The sequence below is a fragment of the Nannospalax galili genome, unplaced genomic scaffold (genome assembly GCF_000622305.1).
Source record: "Nannospalax galili isolate Female #2095 unplaced genomic scaffold, S.galili_v1.0 scaffold510, whole genome shotgun sequence".
Taxonomy (NCBI): domain Eukaryota; kingdom Metazoa; phylum Chordata; class Mammalia; order Rodentia; family Spalacidae; genus Nannospalax; species Nannospalax galili.
In genome coordinates this window covers 2459026-2486545 of record NW_008329677.1, presented here as the reverse complement: position 1 = coordinate 2486545, position 27520 = coordinate 2459026, and the positions used below count along the sequence as shown (strand labels likewise).

At 44.1% G+C, this 27520-nt stretch overlaps 1 protein-coding gene and 1 long non-coding RNA gene across 4 annotated transcripts in view; one reads left to right on the top strand and one right to left on the bottom strand.

Moving 5' to 3' along the window:
- Slc24a3 (solute carrier family 24 member 3) overlaps positions 1-27520 on the top strand; it is a 571799-nt gene that overhangs the window by 509545 nt on the left and 34734 nt on the right. For all 3 annotated transcript variants that reach the window (XM_008841377.3, XM_029567633.1, XM_029567635.1), the window contains exons 8-11: positions 10077-10102; positions 19609-19662; positions 24080-24213; positions 26780-26940. In XM_008841377.3, the coding sequence (XP_008839599.1) occupies positions 10077-10102; positions 19609-19662; positions 24080-24213; positions 26780-26940 (375 nt within the window). The remainder of the gene's footprint in view (positions 1-10076; positions 10103-19608; positions 19663-24079; positions 24214-26779; positions 26941-27520) is intronic.
- On the bottom strand, positions 22841-24148 carry LOC115071819. The gene is made up of 3 exons (XR_003850893.1): positions 24068-24148; positions 23713-23863; positions 22841-22968 (listed from the first exon to the last, which is right to left on the bottom strand). It is a non-coding gene; the product is annotated as an uncharacterized LOC115071819 (long non-coding RNA).

Sequence of the window (27520 nt, the reverse complement as noted above, 5' to 3'; positions counted from 1 at the left end):
TATATATATATATTCGTTCTACCAGTTCTGTTTCTTTGGAGAACCCAGACTAATACACACACATTCTAAAGCTTGTCATCCAAACTCTGGAGTTAAAACATGAATCATTGAAAGGACTCAGACCCAACTCAAGAGCAGAGGGCCTCAGCGTATCATGCTCCTCTTTTGAAGTCCCAGTCCGAAGACTTTAGGACATATGGGAACCCTGTTCTTATTCTCAGCTGCCACCTGTAGGAAAGGCCCGATCACCTAAAACCTAGATGACTCTTCTCACCTCCACCCAGACTTCCCAAACAGTTTCTAGTGAACTCTGTTCTACAAGAGACCAACCTATGTTGCTCATGTACACTCCACTTTTCTGCCCTTTTAGGGTATTTTCTCATGCTTTTTGAAAATTACTCTTTTTCAAGAGACGTGGGTAGGAGATGCCATAAATGAATACAACTATCTACTCTGCTCAGGAGCAGAAAGAAATGACTAGGCTCACAAAGACAAGGCAAGGAAATGGAAGGGAAAAAGTAAGGTCCCCCCAGAGCACAGGCTTGTCCATATCTACTCCCAAGAGAAGCCTTGCTAGTGTCAACTCTCCTCTCTGCTTTCAGCATAGATGCCTCCTGGACTGTGCGTGAAAGAACTGTGCTGCCCAATTTATCCAGACCTGTCCATAGTAAAGAAAATGTAATTGTTGCTCATGGTGTGTGAAGAAGTAAAGGGGATTGGCTTCTCTGGGTCACAGGTGATACACTCTACTGAGCTCAGTCTTCGGACCAAACAACCATCTGCCTTAGGGCTTCAGTGCATAAATCATAGCTGAACAAGTCAGTTCTGTGTTTTCTTCGGCCAGTAGCAAACTGCAACATCAAGTGATGTGCCATCAGTCGAAGACTTGGACTGTGTATTTATAGACAAATTGTCAGAGCTAGGGTTTTGTGATTTTGAGGAAAACTGCATTTGTCTGTTATTAAAAAGAAATGGAACCGATAAGGTGGGAACCCTTCAAGGCTGAATCTTGCTTCTGTTTATATTAACTGGTTGCTCTCTCAACTTCAGTGAGCATCTGAAGCAACTGACATTTTATTTAAAATGCAGAAGCCAGAGATCTTCTTTCTTTAGGTTCTCAAGCAGAACCCAAGAAACTGATTGCAACAAGCATCATCTTCCACCTCCAGGAGCATTATTTTGAAAAGCATAACTTCTAACTATGGCTAGAAACTCATTGGAATATTGATCTCTGGCATAGCAATTATCATTTCCAAAGTCAATTTTGAGATGCCAGAGAAAAGATACTATGATAGCTTACACTATCTTAGTTTGTCTACATTTTTGACTTCTGTTAGTGAGCCTGGATTGCTTTCTTTTGGGGGGTGGGAGGAGATGTGCATTGTGTGGTATATGTGTGTATGCACATGTGTGTGCTAACCCTTGAGAAGGCCGAAGGTTGACCTTGAGGTGTCTTTCCTCAATCATGTCTCCACCTTACTTTTTTTAGGCAGAGTCTCTCACGGACCCTGGAGCCTGCTGGCCAGGGAGCCCAGGATTGATTTGTCTCCACCCTTTAGGTATGCACCACCAATCCAGCTTTTACCTGGGTGCTGGACATCCAAACCTAGACCTTTATTTTTGTGCAGCAAACATTTTACCCACTGAGCCATCTCCCTAGTCCTGCCTCTGGAGTCGTTTCCACATGAGACTTTGTGAGGAGTAAAGCACAGTCTCATACCCAGAAGCGCAGCACTTAGAGCACCTTTCACAGCATCCCCAAATCTACTCCACACCCCAGCCTTAGGCTATGACTCGCTGATTTTCTGTAACTTTTTGTCAACATTTCTTATGCCTGTCTTTTGTGATCCCCCAAAATGGTTACAAAAACATTTTTTCTTCTCATTTTCCTTAAATAATACCAAGCTTCCCTATAGAACTATGCCACAGGCACTTGAAATGCTTTTGTTTAAAAGCCCTGTCTCCAACCCATAAATAATTAACAAGCTTTCTAAACAATTTATTTAACTATTGGTGTTTTTTAAGGTTCTAAAATGTTCAGCAGGCATTACTGCTGACCCCCTCAGGTTGTACATTGAGAGCCCATTCACTCACAGTATAAGTCTGGATTAAGTGGGACCAGATGACATTTCGATATGCTTTCCCATCAAGAGGCCCTTCAAAGTCACACAACAGATCCAAAGAGGCCTACAGATCCAAAGAGTAGGCAAGACCACGTCTCCAGAGATACTGGTGGTTGCTAAGGGACAGAGGGCTCTGAGTCCAGTCAGGAAAGTGTTTAATGGCATGGTTGGTACCTGGAATCTAAAATTGGTAGAATATAAATAGGTGCAGGTGAGGCACTGACAAGGCAGAAAGCAAAAGCTTAGGAGTTAAGACACACACACGTACACTCTGCAACCAGCAAAGCTAAAGAAAAGTTCACTTAGGGCATGGTGGCACACGCCTGTAGTCCCAGCACTCGGGAGGCAGAGGCAGGTTATCTCTGTGAGTTCAAGGCCAGCCTGGTCTACATAGTGAGTTCCAGGCCAGCTGGGGCTACAGGGAGACCCTGTCTCAAAAAGACCAAAAAAAAAGATCATTTAGAGACCTGAAGTTGATTCGCTTTGGTGTTTAACTTCCACCTCAATTTTTCTCCATACTACTTTATGATTTTTCTGTTTTAAAAAGAAAATGAAGATAAATCATTATCTAAATCAATTAGTCTTTCTAAAGCATACAGTATGTGTTCCTCATTATACTCACCCACACACCCAAATCAAGCATTCCTTTAGCTTTGGTGACATCCTTTACACTGAAGTCCATGGAAAATCTGCACGTGCGTGGAGGCCCCTCCAATGACTTGAGTCTCTCTCTGCAAGAGAAATGTCACCTATTAAATCCTGAGAGTATTCTGAGTTCCCTGTAATGCGGGCATTGTGGCATGCAGCACTTGTCCCCAAATACTTGCAACTCTCCACTGCTTCTCCTCCACTCCTGGAGCACATGGACCCTGGGCATGAAGCATCCCAGGCCTCTGAGTCCTTCCCTTCCTCCAAATTCCAGCAAGCCTGTCAGTTTCTTGCACTGAAATGTCACTGTAATTTACATAATCATGCAATTTACATAAATGCAAATGATTCATTACATCATCAGCCTAGCAGCTGCCCAAGAGGAAATACTTTATTTTTACCCTTCATCTCAGCTTGAAGACAGGGATTATGAACATCAAGAGAAGAACGCTTTCATGACAGATGGAAAAGCCTGTGGAATGAGTTCTCCATAACTTGGCCTCGTACAGAAGTCCAATTCAAAGTGCTGCCTGACTGCAGATGATAGAACAGGAAAGTCACTGACCCCAGTTGGGGCAGTCCTCAGGCTGCTCTGGGTGTAGGCACAGCAACAAGGCTACTTTAAGCTAATGCTTACTTTTCCATCTCTGGAGGACTCTCTGCAGTGTCCCTGAATGAAGTGATCCCACAGGGGTGAACAGACAGCCCAGCTGACACACCTGCCAGAGATAGTTAGTGACTGTGTTAGTCAGCTTTAGTTACCGTGATAAAATACCTGAGGCATTATGAAGAGAAAATGTTTGTTTAGCCAGTGGTCCTAGAGGCTCTAGTCCAAGTTCAAGTAACTCCACTTTGGGCCTCTGGTGAAGGAGGCACATTATGACAGGTGTGTGTAGGGGAACAAATGGTCAACTTCATGAGCCAAAAAGCAAGGAAGAAAACAGAAACAGCTACCTTGAAGGACAAGTTTCCAGTAGCCTAAGGACTCCCGCTAGGCTCTACCTCGAAAAGTTTTCTCTAGCCTTCCAATGATGCCAGTCTAAGGACCAAGCTTGTAACACATGACCCTTCGGGGGTTAGGGGGGAACACTCATCCAAACCATAGCAGCTTCAACAGAATCTCTACAGTAATGGAAATGGCCTAGAACTTGGTCACATTTCATGTGGTGGCCACAGAAACCATATGGTCATGTGCAGCGACTCAACACTTGAAATGCGCCTAGTAAGAGCAAGCAACTGAAGTTTTATTTTTGTTAAATCGCACATGTGAAGTCGTCAATGGCTTGCAGCTACCATATTGAAGAGTGCAGTTATATGAGCAAACTGTCCTATGAGAAACACTACTCTTCACAGGCTTCCATGCCTCAGGTTACAGAGCAGGTGTATAAGATGGTTCAGCTACACCATTCCATGTAGCACCAGATATAAAGTACAACTATATAGAATTCAGACTTTCCAGGGGCTGGAGAGATGGCTCAGCAGTAAAGAACACTGTTCTTGCAGAAGATCCAGGTTCGAATCCCAGCACCCACATGGCAGTTAACAGCTGTCCGTAACTCCAGTCCCAGGGGATCCAACAACCTCTTTTGTCCTCTGCGGGCATTGCACGACACAGGTGCACTTACCCACATGCAGGCAATACATGCATACACATAAAATAAAATAATAATTTTAAAAAATTAAAAAAGAATTCAGACTTTCTATCCAGTTCTTTGAAATCTTCCTTATTTTGCAATCACGTTGTTAGAAAAAAAAGTAGCCTTGACCCACATCTCCTAGAACTCTTGAAGACAAATGCTGTAGCTTCATTTATGCTGCTGTTATAAAAATACCCTAAGAAAAAGCAGTATAGGGGAGGAAGGGTTTATTGGGCTCCCACTTCCAGGCCACAAATCCATCACTGGGGGAAAGTCAAAGCAAGAACTTCAAACAGCTAGTCACATCACATCCACAGTCAAGGACAGAGAAAAACAAATGCACGCATCCCTACTTGCTTACGAGTGTTCAGCTTGATTTCTCCACTCTTATACCATTCAGGAACCCCTGTCCTAGGGATCGGTTGGCTGGGTCTTCCCATATCGACTAAGACAGCCCCTCACAGACATGGCCACAGGACAACCCAATGTCATAAAGCCTCTCTTCCCAGGTGATTCCAGGTGATGTCAAGTTGACAATTAAAGCTAAATATCACAACAGTTAATCTTAACTATTCCAGAAGTGTTTTGGTAGAAAAGGCATGTTAGAACTCATGATGAGGCTTGTCCTTTACCTCCCAGATGTCCTCCCCTCTGGCCAGTCACCTATCCTTCTTGGTCCCGTTCTTCACTGGGAATTAACTGCTTGCTCCCGTTTGGAGACCTTGATTGTCTTATGCTTATTGTACTCCAGTTTCGTTTTAGCTCTCCTTCTGGCCAAGTAGGAGTAACAACAATATGTTGTAGCAGTGGTTTACGGAATGATGGGATTCTCACAAACGTGACTATGACAGAATGTTAAGGTCCTGAAACAAATTGACCGTGGTCGTACAAAGATTAACTGTTTTTGCAATCCCTGATAAGGATGGCCTGCTTTCAGTGATGCTAGGGATACTGGGAGGCTGAGTTCATCCTTGCATTTGTTCTTTTAATAGAGACACAGGTCAGCTTGCAGTGTGGAGTCAGCCTCTTTTACAAGGAAAAGGACTTGAAAATCTTAGTCTGTACTTCATTGCTTTTGCATTGCTCAGCTACAGCCCTAACTCAGCAACCCTCATCTCCTACTAAATGCATCTTCCCATCATTCTTCTACCCTGTCTGTGACTGGTACTTACATACTTCTATGGATGGTCAGTACTTCACTTCTCAAGCCCTTTATTTCTTACCCTACTTCCTGCAGCCAGCTAACACCATCTGGTTACCCTCCCAGTGTCTTGAAGTATAAAATTGCATTATCCTTAAAGCATAGAGCATCGTGTGGCACAAAACAACCAGCTTTCTAGGATGTCCCATTGGATTCCTCTCCTGAGCTAAACTACCTGCACCACCTGCTCCCAGACTTGAAGCTATGATGCTGTAAATGCAGATCAGCTGAGGGGGTCCCCATGCTGTTGAATGAGAAGGGTCTATGGGGGAAGGCAATCTCCAAATGATAGTTAGAAAAGAAAGATTTTCAAGGTTTCAGCCTCTTGAAAGAAAATGATGCTCTTGATTTTCTCCCATCATTTTCACTGCTTAAAATTCTAGCAATACCAGTGACTGTGATGGAGGCTCTGAATCTCAGCCACGTGGCCATCCCTGTTTTGTGGCTAGCGCTTCCAGGAAGCAAAGCCTGGGACTACTGTGCTGATACTAAGGCAGCCACTTGCCCACCCTCTCTACCCTCTCCTCTCCTCTCCTTATTATAACTAAGCCATTCCTGACTTGTTTTTTGCTGTTCTTCCATCCTGAGGGAGCCATTCCCTTGGCAGTTCCCCCAAGATGCTCTAACATCCAGGGATTCACCTGCCTGAATTTAGCCTGTCTTGCTTGAAGGAACTCTGGAGCAGATACCAGGATTGACAAGCTAGTTTCCATGGTACCCAGCCATTTCTCTGAAGTCTGGAGGAAATGAATGCTTTTGTCAAATTCATTTCTGTTTGTTCATATTTAGCACAGCTGCAGGATACACGGAAACCTGAGGGCAAAGCCATGGATAGCTTTGGATGATACACATGTGGGTCAGAGGCCCAGCCCAGCCCTTGCTCAGCAAATCTGAGGCCCAGCTTTCATCACCACTGGCTGTGTGGTCTCTGGGCCATCTTGTGCCTGGCCTCAAACACAGAGCACAGAGCAGCAGAGCGTACTCAAGGCTTGCTTTCAATGGGAAAAGCCTGGATCTGTTCCAAACACAGAAAAGGAGATCAGTTGGTTACAACTCACTAGATTAAATGTTGACATAGATAATGGCTTGTCCCCACCTTGTCTCATGCGGCTATATGCTGGCTGTAGGCTCTTCAGTAGGCTGCCTGCCTTGAGGAGCCTCCACTCCGCAGATTTACCAGAGCTTTGAAAATGGACTTGAACTGACTTCATTTCAAGTTCATTACCTTGGTAGGGGCAACACGGTTGGAGGGATGGAACATGCGTGCCATCTAGTGGTGATAGGATGAAACAAGGGTTGGCGTTTCTTGTTGAATGATTTCAGGTTTCTTTTCCTCTACAGTCTGATCTGTTCCTATAAGGGGGGGGCGGGGGGCTGTTTTATTTCCACTTACAGGTAGAACGTAAAAAGAGAGAGATTTTCATTATTTATCACAAGAGAGTTAAATAAAATCTGTAAAGACATCAAATCTATTCTTCCCAACCACCATCCTCAAGCAAGTCTTAACACCTGTCGTCGTTTTAAGTTTCCAGACAGAGTGATACTAGGGCCCCATCAGATTCCACAATGTCTTTCTAGAGAATATTCTGCTATCTTTGCTGATGTCCTCATTTTCAGTCTTCCTGGAGAGGATGCCAGCTGCTGCTCTGCTGCCCCAATCCCACCACTGCCCTCCACTGATACTCACAGTGGTTCATAACTAACCTCCCCTCCTTTCCTTCCTTTCCTACAAGAAACAAGCCTATTTCCACCTAGATTTTGAGTCCCTTTATTCCATCTTTCCTGCATTTTCTCATTTCTCTACACAGTCCTCTTAAGGTAGAGGGATAAACTGCACTGTGTTTGTGTATCAGCCACAGGGCAGCTAAGCCCCCTGGCTTTGTGGGCAGTCTCTTCCTCCACAGCTGCAGCAGCCCTGCCCTGAGTCATGGGTCGTCCTCAGGCCAGGAAGAGATCAAAGGGAAAACTGTATCTGTTGTTCGGATACAACAGAAGATCTCTACCATGTATTAGAACTTGAAGCAAGATGACCTCATTTCTCTTTCTGTGTCTGACTCCCTAAACCACAATCCCTCACTCCTCACCCCTACCACCACAAAAATCCCTCAGGCTCATGATGCCTACAGCTAGTAGCTTACCCCATGCCGTCTAGGTCTGCCTGCTGTTTTTCTGATCTCCCTGTAAACTCTGTTCTCATTTTGGGACTGTGCTGGTTACTTTTCACTGTAACAAAACACCTGACAGTAGCAAGTTAAAGAAGTTTATTCGGGCTCGTAGTTTCAGAGGGTACAGGCCAACATGGCAGGGAAGTCTGTCTGTGGGAGAAGGAATGTGAGGTACCCTGTTCACTTCCTAATGGATCAGGAAGCAGAGAGCTTGGGCCAGAAGCAGAAGCAGATTCCTACAAGGTCAGTGGCTCAGTTCTCCTAACTAAGCCTTTATTACAAAGGTACCACAGCCTCCCAAGGGAGCACCGCCAGCTGGGGACCAAGTATTCAACCTGTGCGGGACATTTCACACTCAAACCACAACAAGGACTTTTGTATAATTAGGTCCATTTTTTTTCTTCAAATAGTCAGTAGCTAAAGCCATAGTGGCCCAAGGTTGATCCTAGAAAGCCACAGGGGTATTTCTGTAACAAGACTAGTGAACTCTCATCCAGTCCCTCTGTAGATCTGTGGCCCTGTCTGTGGGGCAGCTTATACAGAATACAAGCTTCCTAAAAGCTGTTTTCATATATGTATCACCTGCCTTCTCCGATAGAAGAAAATTAAATTGTCCTGATTTAATAAACTCTCTCCCAGTATCTCGTATTCTCTTGAGTAGCTATGAAATAATTTTTCCAGCCCCATTGCTAAGACTAATATTGAATTAAGTAGTTAATAAAAATGCTTTCCACCTTAAACAATTGGTGCTCTTCCATTATTTCTTGATAACAATTTGTTAAAGCTAATGATTGTGTAAAGCAACTGACAACTAAATCCTTCCAGGGACTAGATTCCTTCCACACCATCCAGCCTAGATCATGGGGCTGTTTCTTTGACTTCTTTCATCCTCCTCCCATTTTGGTTTGGAATTTTCATCCAAATGTGAATTTGTCGAACTCGATGGCGAAGACGTAAGTAACAAAAATGATGAACCAACATTTTTTTCAACTGCTTGTTAGACCTAGTTACAAATACACATGGCTCCTTCCTTCTCGTTCTTCTCCTTTAGACCTTCAAGATAATTTAAGAGAGCTCCTTGTGTGTCTTGGGAGCCATCTTTGCAGTGTCTTTTCTGTCTCAGGCAACTGGAAATTGTTATAATCACTAGAGAACAAAGCGATGCCCACAGCGTTAGCTACATTTACTGTCTTGCTGTCATAATGACACTGTACACCCAGATTGTCCTGCAAGCTTCTGCCTCCATAGGAAGTGCCACCCACAGAGCCCCAGGGTCAGAGCAGTCACATGAACCACGTCCTTGGCTTTCTGACTGATTAACAGGTGCACTTTTATGATTTCTCTAAGTCATTTGGACTTATACATGTGCCATGAAAAGAAACTCAAATTATGAGCCAGGGCTGAGCCCTGGAATCAGTTCTGCAACAGATGAACAACTCCAGAAATTAGGTTTCCTGAAGTTTTATTTCTCTGTATAAATCAAAGGATTATAACGGGATTTTCCCCCAAAGTGGGAAATGATCTTACATGTGTGTAGATTGGAGGTTAACTCATTAAACTTTGTTGTAAATGTTCTCTTGGTCCACACAGATAAAAATAAAATCTCAGTTTGGCACGTGTTTCCTTCATTGTTTCTGGCCCTTCCTAGCCGCCTTCCTTAACAGAAGGTCAGGCCGTGGTGCAGGCATCGGCAGCCAACAGTGCCTGGGATCTACAAGACAGTTTTTTGCCTCCTCACTCAGCTTTCTCAAGATCACCTTCCATGTGGGATGCTAAGAGATACTGATCCCCCACCTCGCCTTGTGATATAAGGTCTCCCTTAGAAACAAAAGGAGCCAATTAAAAAGGCAATGTCGAGCACATGGAATGTCAGAACTGTAAATGGGGCTACATGGTTCCCTGAAATGCATAGAAATGTCACCAGTGGCACCTAAGGGACCAGCATTTAGAACCTACCAAGCTCCTACTTCCCCTTCTAGACCTAAATTCCACAATGTGCCTTGTTTTATGAAGCAGAGCAGTCACCCTTCCCACCCTTGGATGGAAACTGCAGGGAGAATGGGATCACCTGGCTCCTCTCCCTCCACACATGCCCGCCCAATCTTCCCACCACATTTCCTTCATTAGCACTGGCCAAAGACTGGCCAGTACAGAAATAGCTTGTCCACAGGTGCCTGACGTTCCAGCCCAGCCCCTAATGCCATCATGTTGGCTGCAAATGTTAGCAGCATACCATCTTAAAGCATTATGTGTGTGTATGGTGCATATGTGTCTAACCCTCTTTCTTCTTATTTATTCACAGTTCATTTATGATGAAAAAGTGTCTTGGTAAGTACATCTTTTTCCCTTCTAACTTTCTCTTGTTATGTTGCTGATCCAAATACATTGGAGGTTAGAGTTGAGGTTTAGGAAAGGAAGGAGGGGCTAGCAAAATGGATCAGCAGGTAAAGGCACTTGCCACCAAGCCTGATGATCTGAGTTCAATCTCCAGAACCCACATGATAGAAAGAAATAACTCCTGCTGTCTTCTGACACATGCACCATAGAACTCATGCATATACAAACTAGGAAGGAAGGAAGGAAGGAAGGAAGGAAGGAAGGAAGGAAGGAAGGGAGGGAGGGGGGGAGGGCGCACATACAAAGGAAGGAAGGAAGGAGGGAGGGAGGGAGGGAAGTGGGGAGGGAGAGAGGGACGGCGGGAGGGGGAAGGAAGGAAGGAAGGAAGGAAGGAAGGAAGGAAGGAAGGAAGGAAGGAAGGAAGGAAATGTCATGACAGCTTGGAATGACCCATTTCTTAGGATCCTCCTGTATTCATAACAAAGACATCACATTCCTTTTACCAAGCAGAGAGCTTCCCTTGGGCTGAAGTGATGAGGCTCATATCTTTATATCTAGGTGTCTTTATCACAGAGGTTGGACATTGTGAGTTCTCTGTACCTCTCTATTACCAGCCATTGCTGGGCTGTGGTTGAGGTTTGGCTAAACTTTTTATATCTGTGTTAGTCCACTTTCCATTACTGTAACAAAATATTATAATCACCTTATAAAGAGAAAAGGTTCATTTTGGCTCCCAGTTCTGGTGGTCAGTTCATGTTAATCTGGCTCCATTGCTTTTGGGCCTGTGACAAGGTGCGTCATAATGGTGGCAGGCAGGAGGTGTTTGTCAAAATGAAATTACTCATACTCACCCTATGACCAGAAATCAAGAGAAAGAGAAGAGACAGGGGTTCCACAGTTTTCCTGAAGGACACATCCCTAATGGCCCCAAGTCTTCTCTGGGCCCTACCTCTCCAAGTGTTCACCACATCCCAATAGCACCAAGCTGAGAACCAACCTTTAACGTATGGGTCTTTGGGAGAACACTCCAGATCCCAGGTATAGAATTGTTCAAACTAAGTTCGACATCCCAGACCTCAGGGTGTCTTGTGAGTTGGGATCAAGCACATCAGGAACGTTTATCCCACTAAAGCGCTGCTGAGATTCAAAAAGGAATCTTGTGGCTCTGAAAATCAATGATAGTTTGGATAGAAAATTTTGTCCAATTAAATATATGGGAGGATATTTGCATTTTGACCAACTGTCCAAATCTCCACTTTTGAAATGAGTTCTGAGCAAGTCCAATATGTTTAACATGGAAATAGAAAGACTGTGCTCTGTGCATTCTTGCTATATTTTTTCAAATGTTTGATCTGCAGAAGTTGAAGCATATAAAATGACGTCTTAGAAATAGAGAAACTCTGTAGTTATAAAACTTCCATGCATTACTTTAAGTTAGGAGTGAGCTAGAAAAAAAGTAGAAAAAATAGAGTTTCCCTAGCTTTCCTTTCAGCAAATGTTCTAACCTTTATTCAAACCCATTGTTGGGAGGTGTCCTAGTTTGCCTTTTGCTGCTGTGATTAAACATCATGACTAAAAGCAACTTGGAGAGGAGAGAGTTTATTACAGCCTACAGGTTACAGACCACCATTGAGGGAAGCCAGGATAGGAGCTCAAAGTAGAAATCAGGAGGACAGACCTGAAGCACAGAAGATGCTGCTTACTGGCTTGTTTCCTCTGGCTTGACCAGCTACTTTTCTTATACAGCCCAGGCCCATCTGCCCAGGGATGGCACTGCCCACAGCAGGCTAGGGCCTTGTACATCAATTAACAGTTAAGAAAATGCCCCACAGACAAGTCCACAGGCCAATCTGCTGAAGAAAGTTCCTCAACTGAGATTCCCTCTTCTTGACACTTGTGTGTCAAGTTGACAAAAAGTGAGGAGCACAGAGGACATGCCTTTGTATTGGTTCAACTCTGGCTTCTGGAACTTGGCTTGGGATGGCAGGAAGCCTATGACAGTGATAAAGAATATCATATGATCAGGGCAGAGATAAGTCTGCAATGTCTGTTTCTAAGAGAAGGAAGAGGTGTGGGATAGAATGTCCTTTAAGACCTATAATCTCCACCCTGATTCTTAAAAATAAGCTTTTTTGAATAATAGTCATCAAAAGCCTGAAAGAGGTCAGAATGGCTGGGAGCACCAGCTAAGGCCCAGGTCCTTTGATGCTGAACTTGATATGGTGGCGTTGTCCTCTGATCACCTGCACGCTGAGGCGATGGCACTCTGCCTTGGCAGACAGCAGGTGCTTTCCTTGCTCTGCATGGCTAGTTTGCTAAGGGTGCTGCTCTAGAGGCCATCAAGTTAAAATCACTGCTGATCTCAGAAACTGTTCTGCTGCTGTGGGAAAGGGCCATCTAGGAGTGGGGGCTGGCCATTTTGGAGGAGCTCTCTCTTGTACTGACTCCATAGAATTGCCACATGAAAACTGTGGCAGGGAAGGATGAAAGCAGGCGTTCTGATAAGCCAGCTTCAGTCAGTACTCTGACACAGCCTATTTTCCAAATGCTTCAGTTTCCTCATGTGATGTTAGGTGAACATGTGCTAGAATAGAACCCAAAACTTAGAAGATTCTAGCTTCTGCAAAGGAACAGGCCATCAGGGCCTAGGGCCTGAGCACCATCTGTTCTGTAAATGGAGTCAGGAGTAAGGGGCCAGGAGGGCCACAGATGAATGAGCTACAAAGGGTTTGGGACTTGATGCTAGCCTGGGGTTATGGGAGTCATGAATTTCTGTCTTTGCTTCCAAGAAAGAGCTGAGCCAGGGACTCCCAGGGCCCAGGGTCCCATCCTTCCCAGGGTGCTGGCCTGTTGCATAATCACTGTTAATGCATGCATGGGCTCATGGAAAGAATTTTTCACATGAATGAGGCCGAGAAATTAAAGTCTGTACCATGGGTCCTTTGCTGCTCTGAGACTTCCAGGGATTTCAGCTCCTCATTTCAAGGAATGCAAAATATAATGAACTTGAAGATGTTCTTCACTGTTCACTTCTCTTGCCTGCCTGCCTGCCTGGCCAATCACAAGCATTGATTTTGCTGGAAGGATGTGGGCAGGAGTTTATCTTGCTCTTTAAAATCAGATTCTTCAGTAGCACAGTGAAAGCACAGCAGCATTTGTTAACACCTTGCAGAGTGACTTCCATTCTTGTTACAGGATAGTCCAGCAAGTCCTAGAGAAGTCAGGGCAGGTAATTAACTTATTCCAAGTCCTCAGAAGGAAACTGATTTCAACTATGCTTACTTTAAAATGATAATGCTCTTTAGAAGGAAATGAACTTTGCTTAATACAAATGCAGTGGTCCCTTGGTGTCTATGGAGAATTAGCTTCAGAACTGCCAAAGACGCCACCTATGGTTGTTCAAGCCCTATACACTAGATGTCACAGTAATTGTATGTAAGATGTCACATCACAGCTTTGTACACCTTCTCCTGTGTACTTTGTAATTTTTATTTATTATTTTTGTTTTATGTGTATGAATGTATTGCCTGCATGTATGTAGGTGCATCTGTGTCATGCAGTGCTCACGGAATTCAGAAGAGGGCATCAGATACCCTGGAACTGGAGTCACGCACAGTTGTTAGCTGCCATGTGGATTCTGGGAACTGAACCTAGCTCCTCAGCAAGAATAGTCAGCACTCTTAACTGCTGAGCCAGCCATCTCTCCAGCTCCTTTTGCCTGTGTACTTTAACTTCCTCCAGATCCCCAGTACAAAGCAAGTGCTGTTTAAATAGCATTGGTTTGATTGTCCTAATATATAGTTGTTACACTGTATTGTGTTGACTTTGTTTCATCTCCCGTTGCTGTGATCAGATATCTGACAAAAGCAAGTTAGGGGAGAAAGAGTTCATTTCAGCTCACAATTCCAGTCCAACTAACAAGGAAGTCACAGAGGCAGACTGAAAGAATTGGTCCCGTTATTTCCACAGTTGAGAACAGAGGACAATGAATTAATTAATTAATGCATTCATGCTAGTGCTCAGCTCATTTTCTATACACTTACACAGTCCAGGATCCCATGCCAAGAGAATGGTATCACCCACAGTGGGCAGGTCTTCACACTAATGCAGATAATCTACCCACAGACACTCCCATAGGCCAACCTGCACAAGCCCACACTGAGATTCCCTTTCCAAGTGATTTATGATTGTGTCAAGTTGACCGTTAAAACTAACCATCACAGAAGTGATCACAAAAGGCATCTGTATATGTTCAGCACAGGTAGAATTTTTTAAAATAATTTATTGAGAATTTCATACATGCATATAGGGTGTTCTGATCAAATCCATGCCCACTCCCTCCCCTCCAACTCCCATATCTCCCCATCACTTTTTCCTGATAACTTCATGTACTCTTTTTTCCCTTTTTTATGGGGCTTTTTGCTACTCTAACATTCCCCCCTCTGAAGAGGTAATCCTAAAATCTTTTAAGGATTAGAGTTCCCAAATACTTTAGACATTTTTGGCCTTTGGAACAGAGTATGTTGCTAAGAGGCCCAAGGACGTTTTGACTTTGAGCCAAGAAACTGGCTATTTTGGGGGGGGGGTCTTTTTACCCTAACTGCCTAGCCGATTCCTACCTCCTGTTCTTATCACACCATTGTCTGAAGAGGTTACCCAATTTGCAGATAGGGAATAGGGACGCAGACTACTCTGGCTTCTTCCATGCTGAACAGGGACACAGGGTGAGGCAATTAGGGTACCTCTTCAGTGGGTCTATCTAAAAGACTCCCAAATTGCATAACTCTTGTCTCTAAGAGGAAAAGAAAGTCCTTGAATCATGAATAGGAGATGTGAAGGAGAAGTAAAGGCAAGAGTAATTAGCGTTACAAGTTCTAGACAGGGAACTAGAAAAAGGTCAGAACAAGGCAAATTTCAAATGTTCATGAGAGTCCATTGGAATTTCTTCACGAGAGCTTCCAAAAGCATCCCTCTATTGGGTTCCTCCTCATTTTTCTTTTGTCTGCCAAGGCTGGACTTGAGATTTATGGATTCAGAATTTGCTTTCAGGCACTTTGATAGCTATTGGAATGGTTAGAATCAGTGTCAGTTCCCCCTCAAAGGCTTCTAGATAGGGGGAGAACACAAATTTAGACATTATTTTAGAACAATAGCAGGTTGTCTCCCTTAGCTACAGGTGGGCACTACTGTACTGCAGACCAAGATTTGAAGTCTTACATCTGAGCAGCACTTTCTGATTAGGAACAAAATCATCAATGAGAAATAATTGTCTAAATAGCTTTTTATATGGACTTAAGTTTAATATCTGGGAAGTGTAATCCCTTGAACTCTTAAATAAATATGCTGATGACTTTACTCTTTGGTTATACTTTCATTTTGGGTGTTTAAGACCATACAGTTGGCTCAAAGAAATCAATTCATTTTTACACTTAAGGTTGTTTGAGGATCTCTTCCTCGGGGGTCACATGGGCCTGGGAGGAGCCCCTAGATCCTTTCTTTTACCAATTCCATCTCTGTGACGATAAATCAAAGGTCCTGCTCAACAATGGCTGGTATCACTTGGAAGCATGGAGGAAATGTTTCCTCTGAGTTGACCCTCCTCTTTGTAGACTGGAAACTGGTTCAAGTCCATCTGGTGGGGTCTCCATGCCCTCCCTGAACAAGAGGACAGGTGACCTACCACAGTTACAGAACATTTTGAGAGATGCTCCATAGTCCCCTGGAACTTAGTTGACCTTGGAGGGCAAGGGACAAAAACTGTCCTTTAAGTTCCTCTGACAAGATTAGTATAGGCCTCAAAGGCATCTGTATATGTTCAGCACAGAATTTTTTAAATATTTTCAACCTGTGGCTGGTTCAGTTAGAAGTGTAGAACCAGAGCCAACTTTCTATAAAAACAAGATGTCCCCTGTTACCCCTGCTGAGATTCCTTCACCCTTCCTTCATCCTGTGGTGCAGTCTGTTCATGTTCAGTCAAGAGGTGAGAGCCAGCCATCGGTTGGGGATGCTTTCAGTAGATTATTTTAAAAAGCAAACCAACTGCTATGTTGGTTTATTTTCCTTAATAGCAAGCCCCTCAGACATACCCTGGCTGTTTCCCCTGCCTTTTCCCTAATGGTCCCCAAAGGGACGCTGTGATTCTAGCCATCAAGCTTGTATTGCAGACAAGAAGGAGGAATAAGAGGCTCTTATGTCTTTCTCAGATCCTTTCCTCTTACATCTCTTCAGTAAGATGATGGCCAGGTGGGGAGTAATAATAACAACTTTACACCAATAACTATTGAACCTATGGACTGAAAGTGGGCGTTACCTTTCTTGAGATCATTTGCTGCCTCAACAGTGGAGTTCTAGTCTAGGAAAAGAGGTAAGGGGATATCTATCTGTTAGACAGATAATCCCAAAAGCCACTTAAAATAGAAAGCATGAGAGGCCCATTTGTTAGGAGGTCAGCCTGAAAGGCAAGGCCCATGAATTCACACTAACAGGTCAGCCAGGTTCATGGTGTGTCAGAAAAAAAGCTAGAATGTGTATGTTATAGTTCCAAAGGCCGGAGAAGAAACTAAAACATCCAGAGTGATGTTTTGTTTCTTCCTTTTAGTCTTAAATTGTGACTATAGGAGAGAGAAGCATCCCTGGGAAACTGTCCTGAAATTCTACCTACCTGGAAGCTGGGCTGCCAGGAGGCTGGCATAGCACTGGCCTGCAGACTTCCATGAACTGAGGTAGACACACAGTGGACATGAAATTGGAGGTCATTTTGAGATGCTCACAGCATTGAGGAAAAGAGTCTACAGAGACAACTCGGAAGACCACTGATGATCAGTTAGGCAAAAACGCAAAGGGAACAGTGAGGAGATCACATAGGCCTGGGGAGCCCAGTGTGCTCAGCATGAAGGAGGCCTCGGCAAACCCATAAAATTAACCAGAAATGTTGACCAGGGTAGTGTTCCCCACCCATGGGACACCCTGAAAGTGGCCACGAACTTGCAATAAGAAGGCTTGTTTTGAGCAAAATAAATCAAAAAGATCTGAAAGAATGAGAAAGAGTGTAAGCGTTCCTATTTAGAAAGTGCTGGGCTTCATGGAGACTGAAGCAGAAAGACTGCAAGTTTGAGAACAGCCTGGGCTACAGAGTGAGAGCTTGTCTTTTTAAAAACAGAAAGAAGGTGTCCTCGTTTGCGTCTCTGTTGCTGTCGAAAGCAACATGACCAAAAGCAACTTGAGGAGAAGAGGGTTTATTTCATCTCCCAGGTCACAATCCATCACTGAGAGAAGTCAGATAGGAATCATGCAGTAACCTGGGGTGGGAACTGAAGCAGAGACCATGGCAGAACACTGCTTACTGGCTGCTTCCCTTGGCTGGCTCAGCTACCTTTCTTTTACAGCCCAGGTCTACCTGCCTAGAAATGCAACTGCCCACAATGGCTGGGCCCCACTATACCCAGCAAGAAAATGCCCCACAAACGTGTCCACAGGCCAATTTGTCAGAGGAAATTTCTCAATTGAGAGTCCCTCTTCCCCGGGTGTATCAAGTTGACAACTTAAGGAGAGAAGGAAATAAGGGAAAAGGGAAAGAAAGGAAAGAGGAGAAAAGGGACGGAGAGAGAAAACCAAGAACTGGACTTGCATCAACCGGACATTTCCCTGAGGCTGGCTGTTTTCCAGTGACCTCACATTGTACGTGTTACGATGTGTTTTTATTCAAAATGAATGCCATGAGGGAATCCTACCTTAAGCAAGAATTTCATGCTATGTGTATATTGCTTCCAGTTCCAATATGGCGGGATTAGACTAGAGGCATCTATCTGCCCAGTGGCTGGGGCACTGCAGTAGAGTGGACCCAGCCTTTGAGGGGTTTTGCTGGGAGAGAAACTGAGAACCATGGCTGGACTTGATGGCTGGACCCATGGCAGTTCAGATGCCCAGTGACCCCTCTCACACCCTGAGCACTTGCTACAGTGGATACCTCCATGTTGGCAGAATTATTCCTAATGGAGGCATGAGAGTTGTCACTGTGGACACAAGGTTTGCATGACCAGTCCTCCTCATTTTTTATTAGTCTGTATTCATTGCATGAATAACAGGTTCCATATCATGAACTTTGATCACATTCTCTATTACCCGTCTGTTGTCCCCCTTCCTCCCTTCCATTGGTTCCCCTTCCTCCCCTCCCCCTTCCTCCCCTCCACCTTCCCAAATAGCAACCCCCTTTCTACTTTTATGTCTTGGGTTTTTATCCATATTCCATATATGAAAAATGCATGATATTTCTTTCTGAATCTGGCTTATTTTCCTTGATATCATGATCTCCAGTTCCATCCATTTTCCTTCAAACAGCACAACTTCATTATTCTTTAGAGCTGAATAATACTCCACTGTATATATGTACTACATTTTCTTTGTCCATTCCTCTGCTGGCAGGTACCTAGTTGGATTCTAAAATATGGCTGCTGTGAATAGTGTTGCAAGAAAGATGGATGTCCATATATCTCTGTTGTGCCCCGATCCCCTATTTAATAACTGTCTGGCCTTTTTTCATAATCATCACAGCAACAAAACCTTTATGTGTCATCATACATCAGAACACGTGTTTCTCTAGGATCACCTTCTAGATATGAAATTGAAAGAGAGAAAAGAAAAGCTAGAGTTAACCTAAAACTCCCTCCTTAGATCAGTCCAGCACCCCTCTCTCCAAACCAAGTTACTCCCTCAATTATCTGGGTTAATCCCACAGCTAAACAAGGGGCCCACAAACTTTATTTGAATTCAAATTATAAGAAACTCAAGGACATTCCAGTGGGTCTCGTTTTTCTTCCTCTCTTTTGACAGTTTTCTTTCTCATTCTTTCTTTGTTGCTTTGATTTGCTTTTTTGATTTTTCAACCCAGGACCCCACTGGCCTAGAACTCACTAGGGACCATTTCAGGCAGGAGCCACGAGACCTGGCTCCCTGGCACTCAGTCTTACCCTTCCTGCCGGCACCTTCCCACCCACAAAGATTCATTGTCTCCCTCTCCCTCTTCTTTTCCTCTTCCCTCTCCCATCTCTCCCTGAATCTCTCTTTGTCTCTCCTTAACACTTCCTGTCTCTCTTGATTGTTTTTGTCTCTGCATCTCTCCTCTCTCTGCCTGCACCTCCTTCCTTGGCCTGACCCTCTGCATCTGACACCCCTCCCAGTCACTTATCCGTTCCTCTATTTTGCTGTTTGTAAAAGTATCAAGATAACCAGTGAATGATTAACCTGTGGCAGATTTATACACACAACTTATAAGCTCAATGGCTTGTCACTTTCAGAGAACTCTTTCAGGTGAGCATATACCAGAAAGGTATCTTCCCATCAGGTGGGGTAGAAGGGTCTGTGCAGCACAGAAAGCTTTTGCAGACTAGGAAATGTGTGTCTGCCTTGCCTCCCTGGCAGTTGCCAGGTATTTACAGTGTGGGCTGAAGTGACTCGACTGCCTGGGCCTGCCTTCTGTAACTGCTCTTGTCTATGTGCAGGTGGGAGTCTCTGGTCCTTGTGCTGATGTACCTCATCTACATTGTCATCATGAAGTAAGTAAAACACATTTCCAGAACTAGTTCCACAGGCAGCCCTGTGTGAGGGGGAAGAAAGAGGGGTGGAGGAGGGGAGTCTGTCTGGTTTTCAATGTCCATCATCACAGACGCAGTGACTGTTGGGATTCTCTACCATTTTGATTAGTAACCATAGCAATTATCCTTCAACCCATACTTGACAGAATCAAAGCTTCTGTATTTCATTCAGGAGCTCTCTGGAACTCTTGCTCTCTCTTTAGGATCTTGCAACCTTGCTTTCATTAAAAAGAAGGTAAAATCCAATAAGTTTTATATCTGCACTGGGTGCAGGAAGATGGAACAAGAACTAAGTGAGTGACTGAACCACACAGACTTCCACTACTCCTGTTGTTATCAGTCACCTGTCACTATGTAACAAAGTGCTCTAGAATCTAGTGGCTTAAAAACAAATTTGTGTTATCTGAGAGTTAGGAATCCATGTGCTGCCTCACTGGGGTGGTCCTGCCTCAGGGTCTCTCATGAGATTGCAGGTTGGACACCGGCTTGGGATGAGGCCATGAAGTTGACTGAGACTGGTGACTCTGCCTTGGAAACACCCCACCCACACCCTGGTAGCTGATGCTGCCTGTGGGCTGAACAGCTTGGTTCCCCACCACATGAATATCTTCTTACACCTACCTGAGTAAAGCTAGTGATCTGACAGAGAGAGAGAGAGAGAGAGAGAGAGAGAGAGAGAGAGAGGAAGAGCCTACCATGCCTTTGCAGTCTCTCCTCAGCTGTCACACACCACCACTTCTACCATGTGCTGTTTATTGGAATTGAGCCACTGAAGACAGCCCAGACTACTTCACCTCTGGAGGGAAAGAATGGACAACAACTTGTTCGGAGAGAGAGAGAGAGAGAGAGAGAGAGAGAGAGAGAGAGAGAGCCTACCATGCCTTTGCAGTCTCTCCTCAGCTGTCACACACCATCACTTCTACCATGTGCTGTTTATTGGAATTGAGCCACTGAAGACAGCCCAGACTACTTCACCTCTGGAGGGAAAGAATGGCCAACAACTTGTTCGTGTTTCAGCTACCACGACATATGTTCTTTGCCCTCCTGCAGTCAGGGCAGCTTACACTTTGTATCAAGAATGATATTGCTGATGGTTCTCATTCTCTAGGTAGAATGTAAGCCCCGTGGCTTTGAGCCTGCTGCTTCACATTTCTGTCCAGTACCACTGAGATGAGGCATTCAGAGAGCAGAGCTGTAGCTACTATCTTCTGTCGGCATTCTCCTTAACTCTATCAGCCCTTACATGCTCCCAGCATATTAACCATCTCTAGGGAAAAGAAAGCAGGGACTTCCCAGCAGTTGCCAAATTGGACATACCAGGTATGTCTAGAATTGACACTGTAAGTTTTTCTTACTGGTGAGATGTGGAAGACTTAATATCGGCCACCAGGGCCTGAGAGACCTGCTCAGAGAACTCAGTGTGATCACTGACAAGCATCACATGTACAGTGGAGGAGGAGGCTGGCTTGGCTGGTGTCCAGGGTGGACTGTTTGCAGTCCACTGCCCGTTTGTTCAGTATGGCACCCAACATCTGCTGGAGGAACTGTCTAATGGTCAGATCTAGATCTTCTCCATGGGCCCAGCATTTCTAGAATAGGACCTCACTCCAGCATATCCTGGTGTGGAGTTACCAGGAAGGAGCTGATGAAGAAGCCAGAAGTCACACACCATGGAAGTAATCACCTTCCTCTTAAAACACCATTTGGTGATCTCCCAGAATAAAACAGAGCCAACCCAAAGGCTTTCCAAAGTTCCTGGGCTCCAAAGAGAAAGGCTTTAAGATGGCACAGCCATCTTAATCTTTGTTTCAAATAGTAGAGCTATGCATGGAATCTGTGCCACAGAGCAGAAGCCCCAAAGGAGTCTGGTGGCTTCTTTTTTGTTTTCTATTTAATTATTTCACCTTCCTAAAAGGAAAAAAAAAGCTTTTTTCAGGCTCTATGTTTGGGCTTCCAGAGTTGAGAATCTTCATCTCCCTTTGGAGAAGCTGATCCACCAATGATTCCAGAATTGTCATGAAATGTCTCCTCAATGCCTGACACTGAGGTCTTAAGTCTGAATTCTGATGAACATGTGCACTGCCATGAATTTAGCGGATGCTTTGCGGAATGAGGTAGTCTTTAAACACAGAAAGGGAGGGGAGTTTGAGGGGTTTTGCTAGCAGGCTTCCTCTGCCACTGCACCCTTTTACTGGGTCATCAGAAAAGCCACAATTTTCTCCTCAGACATGTGGACATTGAGTTAACAAGCTAACCTCTACCCCATGTCACACCAAATACAGTAACTAAAGAGATTTATTTCTGCTGAGGTCTCAGCTTTACCATCATTCCAGATGTTCAAACCAGCAGGACACAAATAAAGCTGCAAATGGCAGCTAGTGCGCTCGTGGAAGTCTCTGCATAAATTCCGGTCCCATGTTCTAAATTGAAATCTCTGCTCTTCAGCCATCCCCCTCTGCAATCAGAGGCTCTAATCATTGGGTTTTATAAAATCTGATTTATAAAATTGCATGCTTCACAATAAAATAGCTTCAGGGTGCAAGCACAAAATTTAAAACATTCAATTAAAAATATAAAACAGAGCTGCATCAGTGAAAAAAAGTGCAGCATATATTAGAACCGTCAGCTGCCTCCTGGGTAGCTTTAAAATGACTTTAAACATTCTATCTGAAGATCCAAAGCCATTTTGGACTGGCCAGATAGAAACCTTCTGGACTGATGCAGCACATTTGGTCTTAGCAAGGACTGACTTCTGTGTGTCCTGGTCACTTCTTTCAAGGCAGTGTGGTCTGGTGGGTAAGAGTAAATGCTCCTTATTCATCCCGGAGCACCTCTTACCCAACCACTTAGTAGCTGGGGGAACATGACCAAGTTATTCAGCCATTTTCAATCTCATTTTCCTCTTCTGCAAAATAGAATTAGTTTCTACCTCAAAGTGTTCTTTAAGGATGGAATGTGGGCAGGTAGATATCAATGTAATATCTGGTTTCAAGAAAGCCCTTGTATGGTATTGCTGTCCTGTTATCAAAACCCCAGTAAATGAACAAGATGTAACTTTACTTTGAAAGCAAACCTGTGTGCAAGTCCATGTCTTTATTTGTAAAAATAGCTTCTGAATCAAAAATGGCACAAACACTGCTTTCAGCCAGGTACGGTAGAGCAGGCTGTAATTCCAGCACTCAGGCAGCTCAGGCAGGAGGTTCTCAAGTCCAGAGCAGTATGGGCTATGTAGAAAGTTCCAGACTAGCCTGGGCTACATAGTTATACCTGAAAGAAAAGTAAAAATACTGCTTTTCTCTCTGCTATAAGGAAAGACATTGGTATTTTAACCCATAGAGAGGGAAAGCCTTTCATTGGGAATGTGTTGAACAGACACTGATGCTCAACATAGATCTGCTGTTTCACAAAAGTTACAAAATAGTGATGTTCTGATTCTATCCCATTGATAAATTCAGGGAAACTTCTAGGATCAGCCTGCCAACACCCTTTTCAGAGCCAACATGCATCACTCTTGACCAGTTTCTTTCATGCCATAAAGGAACAGCCACAGGTTCTGGAGAGGGAGTCCAGGAAAGGTTCATGGATAAGAGGGTTCAAACGCAGGGCCCCCTGTCTCTACCATGACAGCTATGAAGTCATCACAGTTAATGCCCTCAGAGGGACACTGACTGAAGAATTAGGCACAGGGACACTGCAGGAAGGAACTCAAGAGGGCCTCATGTCTGGAAGCAAAAGGGATGAGGGAGAGGAGGGAGGGAGACAGGTTGAGTGGTCTTCTGGCCCACAATGAGAGCAGTCGTGCCCAGCTGTCATTCCTCTGGGAGGCTAGAGGTCAAGCTGGGGTGGAAGCGTGGCTTCAACGGGTTATACCATGGCCAGTAAGTGCTCTGGCCCTTAGATCTTTGGCTAGGAGAGAAGGCTGTAGTCTCAGCCCATGCCTTTGCCCGTGGGATTTCAAGAATTCCTCTGGGAAACTTCTAATACTCCAAGTAAAGGGACCAGAATGTTTACCTGCTGGAAACATACTAGCAACCTGCAAAAGCCTCTTCCCTTCAACACAAGTTTTCCAGGGCATGCCTGAAGCACTGCTTCATGCTTCCACTTGGTCATTCCAGAGCACCGTAGCCCAGAATGTTTCCATAAAGCCAAGGACTGACTAGACCTGAAATGAGAGCATATGGATTTATAGGATGAAATCTCTGACTGCAAATAACGAAAGGCAGATAGGCCTAGATGGCCAGCATACTGTAACACATAGACCTAGAAACAGGGTCTCACCCAGTATACCCAGACAAGGATTCACAGGGAATGTACTGTGGAGTCCAGAAAGGGAGAGGGCAGGCGCTGATAGATTCTTTCTACTTACTGCTTTGTGCAGATACAATGCATGCATACATCAGTGCTTCGAAAGGAGGACGAAAGGTGCTGGGAACATGGTCAATGGACTGGCCAACAATGCTGAAATCGATGACAGCAGCAACTGTGACGCAACTGTGGTGCTACTTAAGAAAGGTAACTGGAGCTGGACAGATGGCTCAGCAGTTAAGAGCACTGGCTGCTCTTTCAGAGGACGGTTTGGTTCCCAGCCCCCACATGGCAGCTAACAACTGGCTGTAACTCCAGTTCTGGGGGATCTGATGCCCTCTCCTGACCTCTGTGAGCATTGCAGGACAAGGGTGCACTTACATATATGCAGGCAATACATTCATATACATGAAGTAAAAAGAAAGGTTTTTTTTTTTAGAAGAAGCATTTCATTACAGCTTTAACATATTCAGTAACACATTCCAGAGAAGGATACATCTCTTTCAAAGGTGGCTGTAAATTTTTAGGTTCACAGTTGAATTAATACAGTCATACAATATTGAGCTCAGTATAAAACCTGTAAGACATAAAATTGAAAGAGTTTTTACCCTTTAAAGAAGATCTCCATTTCATTTTAAGATATGCTGTTTCCTACATTTTTAATGCTACTAACACATGTTTGCACAAGAAAGTATTTTTTTAAAATAAAAAGAAAGGTAACTAGCAGTTCCCACACCCAGGAAGGGGGTGCCAGAGTGCAAGGGAGGGGTCTGTCTGCCCATCACACAGCCATAGCCAGGTATCCCAGCTGGCACTGAGAGAAGACTGGCTGCCCCCAGGGAAGAGCCAGCCCTCCTGCTCTACATCCAGCTGTCTCATGGGCCACTCTCAAACCTGGCTCCGTGGAGAGCCCCAGATCCTGGAGATGATGTGGGAACATGAAGGACAGCAGGGCCAGGAGAGAAGACTATGAGCTTTGAGATACTGGTTTTATCATATTTGTGTATGACCATGAAAATGTTACTTAGCCTCTCTGAGCCTGAGAGATGGGTATCATTTTTGTAATGAATAAATCAGATGAAGTACGCAAAAAAAGCTTCATACTATGCTTCATAATGATAGGCATTGTTAGTTCATTATCACATAGTCCAAATTCACTTTCAGACACATTAACCCAGGTTCCACACTGCAAACAGAGAGAGAAAATTACCTTTGTTTTCAAAGTAATTCCTCTATTCAGGAGGCCTTATAAAACAGCCATTATGCTAAGAGAAGCGACATGGTACTCTCTGATATATAATATTTTTCTGAAGGACACAGAAAAATAACATGTAATTTTTTCACGTACGTGTTTCATTTTTCACTTAATTTTTTAAAGATTTTCTCCTTGAAATGTGTCCTATATGGTTACTTTGCAGGGGGAAAAGAAACAAAAAATAAATTAGGAAGCATATATGTCATTTCAACTATGTCTCTGTCTCTGAAGTTGGACTCTCTGGGTAATTTATTAGGTTTTGAAAATTAGATATTTGATTTCTTTTTCTAAGTGACTATACATGTGTTTAATAAAAGACCTTGGTGTTATTTAGCACCATTCCACATGAGGATTTTATTTAGTTTTATTTTTCTCTTCTGGATACTTTATAACCACAAAAGGAACTCATAGTGGGGGCCAAAGGCAGCTTAATAATATTAGCCAACTCTGGGACTGGGGAGATGGCTCAGTAGGTAAAGTGCTTACCACACAAATGTGAGGACTTGAGTTTGATTCTCCAGCACCCACATGGCTTATTTATCTATAACCCTAGCACTGGGACATGTAGACAGCAAAAGATTTTCAGAAAATAAGGTGGAGACGCTATTGAGGAAGACATTCCAGCATTAACTTCTGGCCTCTATACGTACCCACATGGCAAGTATGCCCACATACATATACATGGGCACACATGTATACACCACACACACACACATGCACACAGGAAAAATGATGATGATGGTGATGATATTCAGTATTTCCAGATATCATTTCATGCCTGTAAAACAAGACCAAGCACTAAAAAATGCTGCAGCCAGGTACCCATGATGGGTATATGTTGCTCTTTCAGAGATAGGCTTAGAGGTCAGTGAAATGTTTCATATTGCACAGGACTTGTCTAAAGCCCCTCCTGAATGCTGGTCCTGTGTGTAGACAGTTCACCCCTCACCACTTTGTCTATTCACATCACAGGATGGGTGCAGGAGCATATGTACATGGCCTCCAACTGTCACACAAGTCACCCCTAAGCATTTACCAACACAGTGTGAACACTGCTGGGCATGATGGGTTACCAAAGATTATTGAGTCTTTCCTATGACTCAGATCTAAGTGGTGAGGAAAAAAACACTTTGTGGACGAGAAGGAATTCTATTACATTACTTATTCATACTATTTCTTGGGTGATGTTTAAATCATTTCAAGTCATTTCAAATGAGCTATTAATATGACCCATGATTTTGGTATGAACCCAAATTTTGATCATTGCAATCTTCCAGAAATGAAGGGAGAGAGGGAGGGAGGGAGAAAGGGAGGGAGGGAGAAAGGGAGGGAGGGAGGGAATGATGGGATGTGAGAAGAAAGGAGAGAGGAGAAGGGGGAAGGGAAGAGAGAGAAGGTGGATGGATGAATGGGCGAATGAGCAGATGCAAAGGTGTGAAGGGGAAAGGAAGAGCAGTGAATGAATGAACGCTGTCTCCTGAGCTCCATGCTACTGTGTTCTCTTTCTCGTTTCCCTAGCCAATTTCCACCGCAAAGCGTCAGTAATCATGGTGGACGAGCTGCTGTCAGCCTACCCACACCAGCTTTCTTTCTCTGAGGCTGGCCTTCGAATTATGATCACGAGTCACTTTCCCCCCAAGACCCGCCTCTCCATGGCCAGTCGCATGTTGATCAATGAGGTATCTGGGAAAACACAGCAGAAGGTGGGAAATGGAGGGAAGCAGGAAAAGCTTCCTGATTGGAAAGGTGCAGTACCTGAGAGCTTAACAGAAGAATATGCCTCAGTCCCTTTCCAACGTCTTTGCCCACTGAGCCAGCTGTGAACCCTGGTCCTCCCTCTTCCCACCATATGTACAGAGACACAGTCTAGTTCCCTGTTATATAACAAAACTCTCCTGTCCTCTCCACCTATTTTTTTTTTCCTTTAGGCAGCATCTCATGTAGCCCAGGCTGTCCTCAAACTCATTCTGTAATCAAGGATTACCTTGACCTTCTGAGGCCTACGATCAAAAGTGTGTGCCACCACTCCCAATTTATGAAGTACTAGTGATCCAACCCAGCATGTTGTACATGCACTCTACCAACTGAGCTATCCCTAGCCCCTACCTGTTTTCCTTCATTGTTCCATTTCAATAAAATTCTTTGTCATGAACTTGCACCAAAGTAGTTGCTAGGTAAGGGTTACCATAGTTTAAAACAAGTCGGAGTCTCTGGTCTTTTGTTTTGCTGTGGAGTGACAGCCTTATTGATACATTAGTC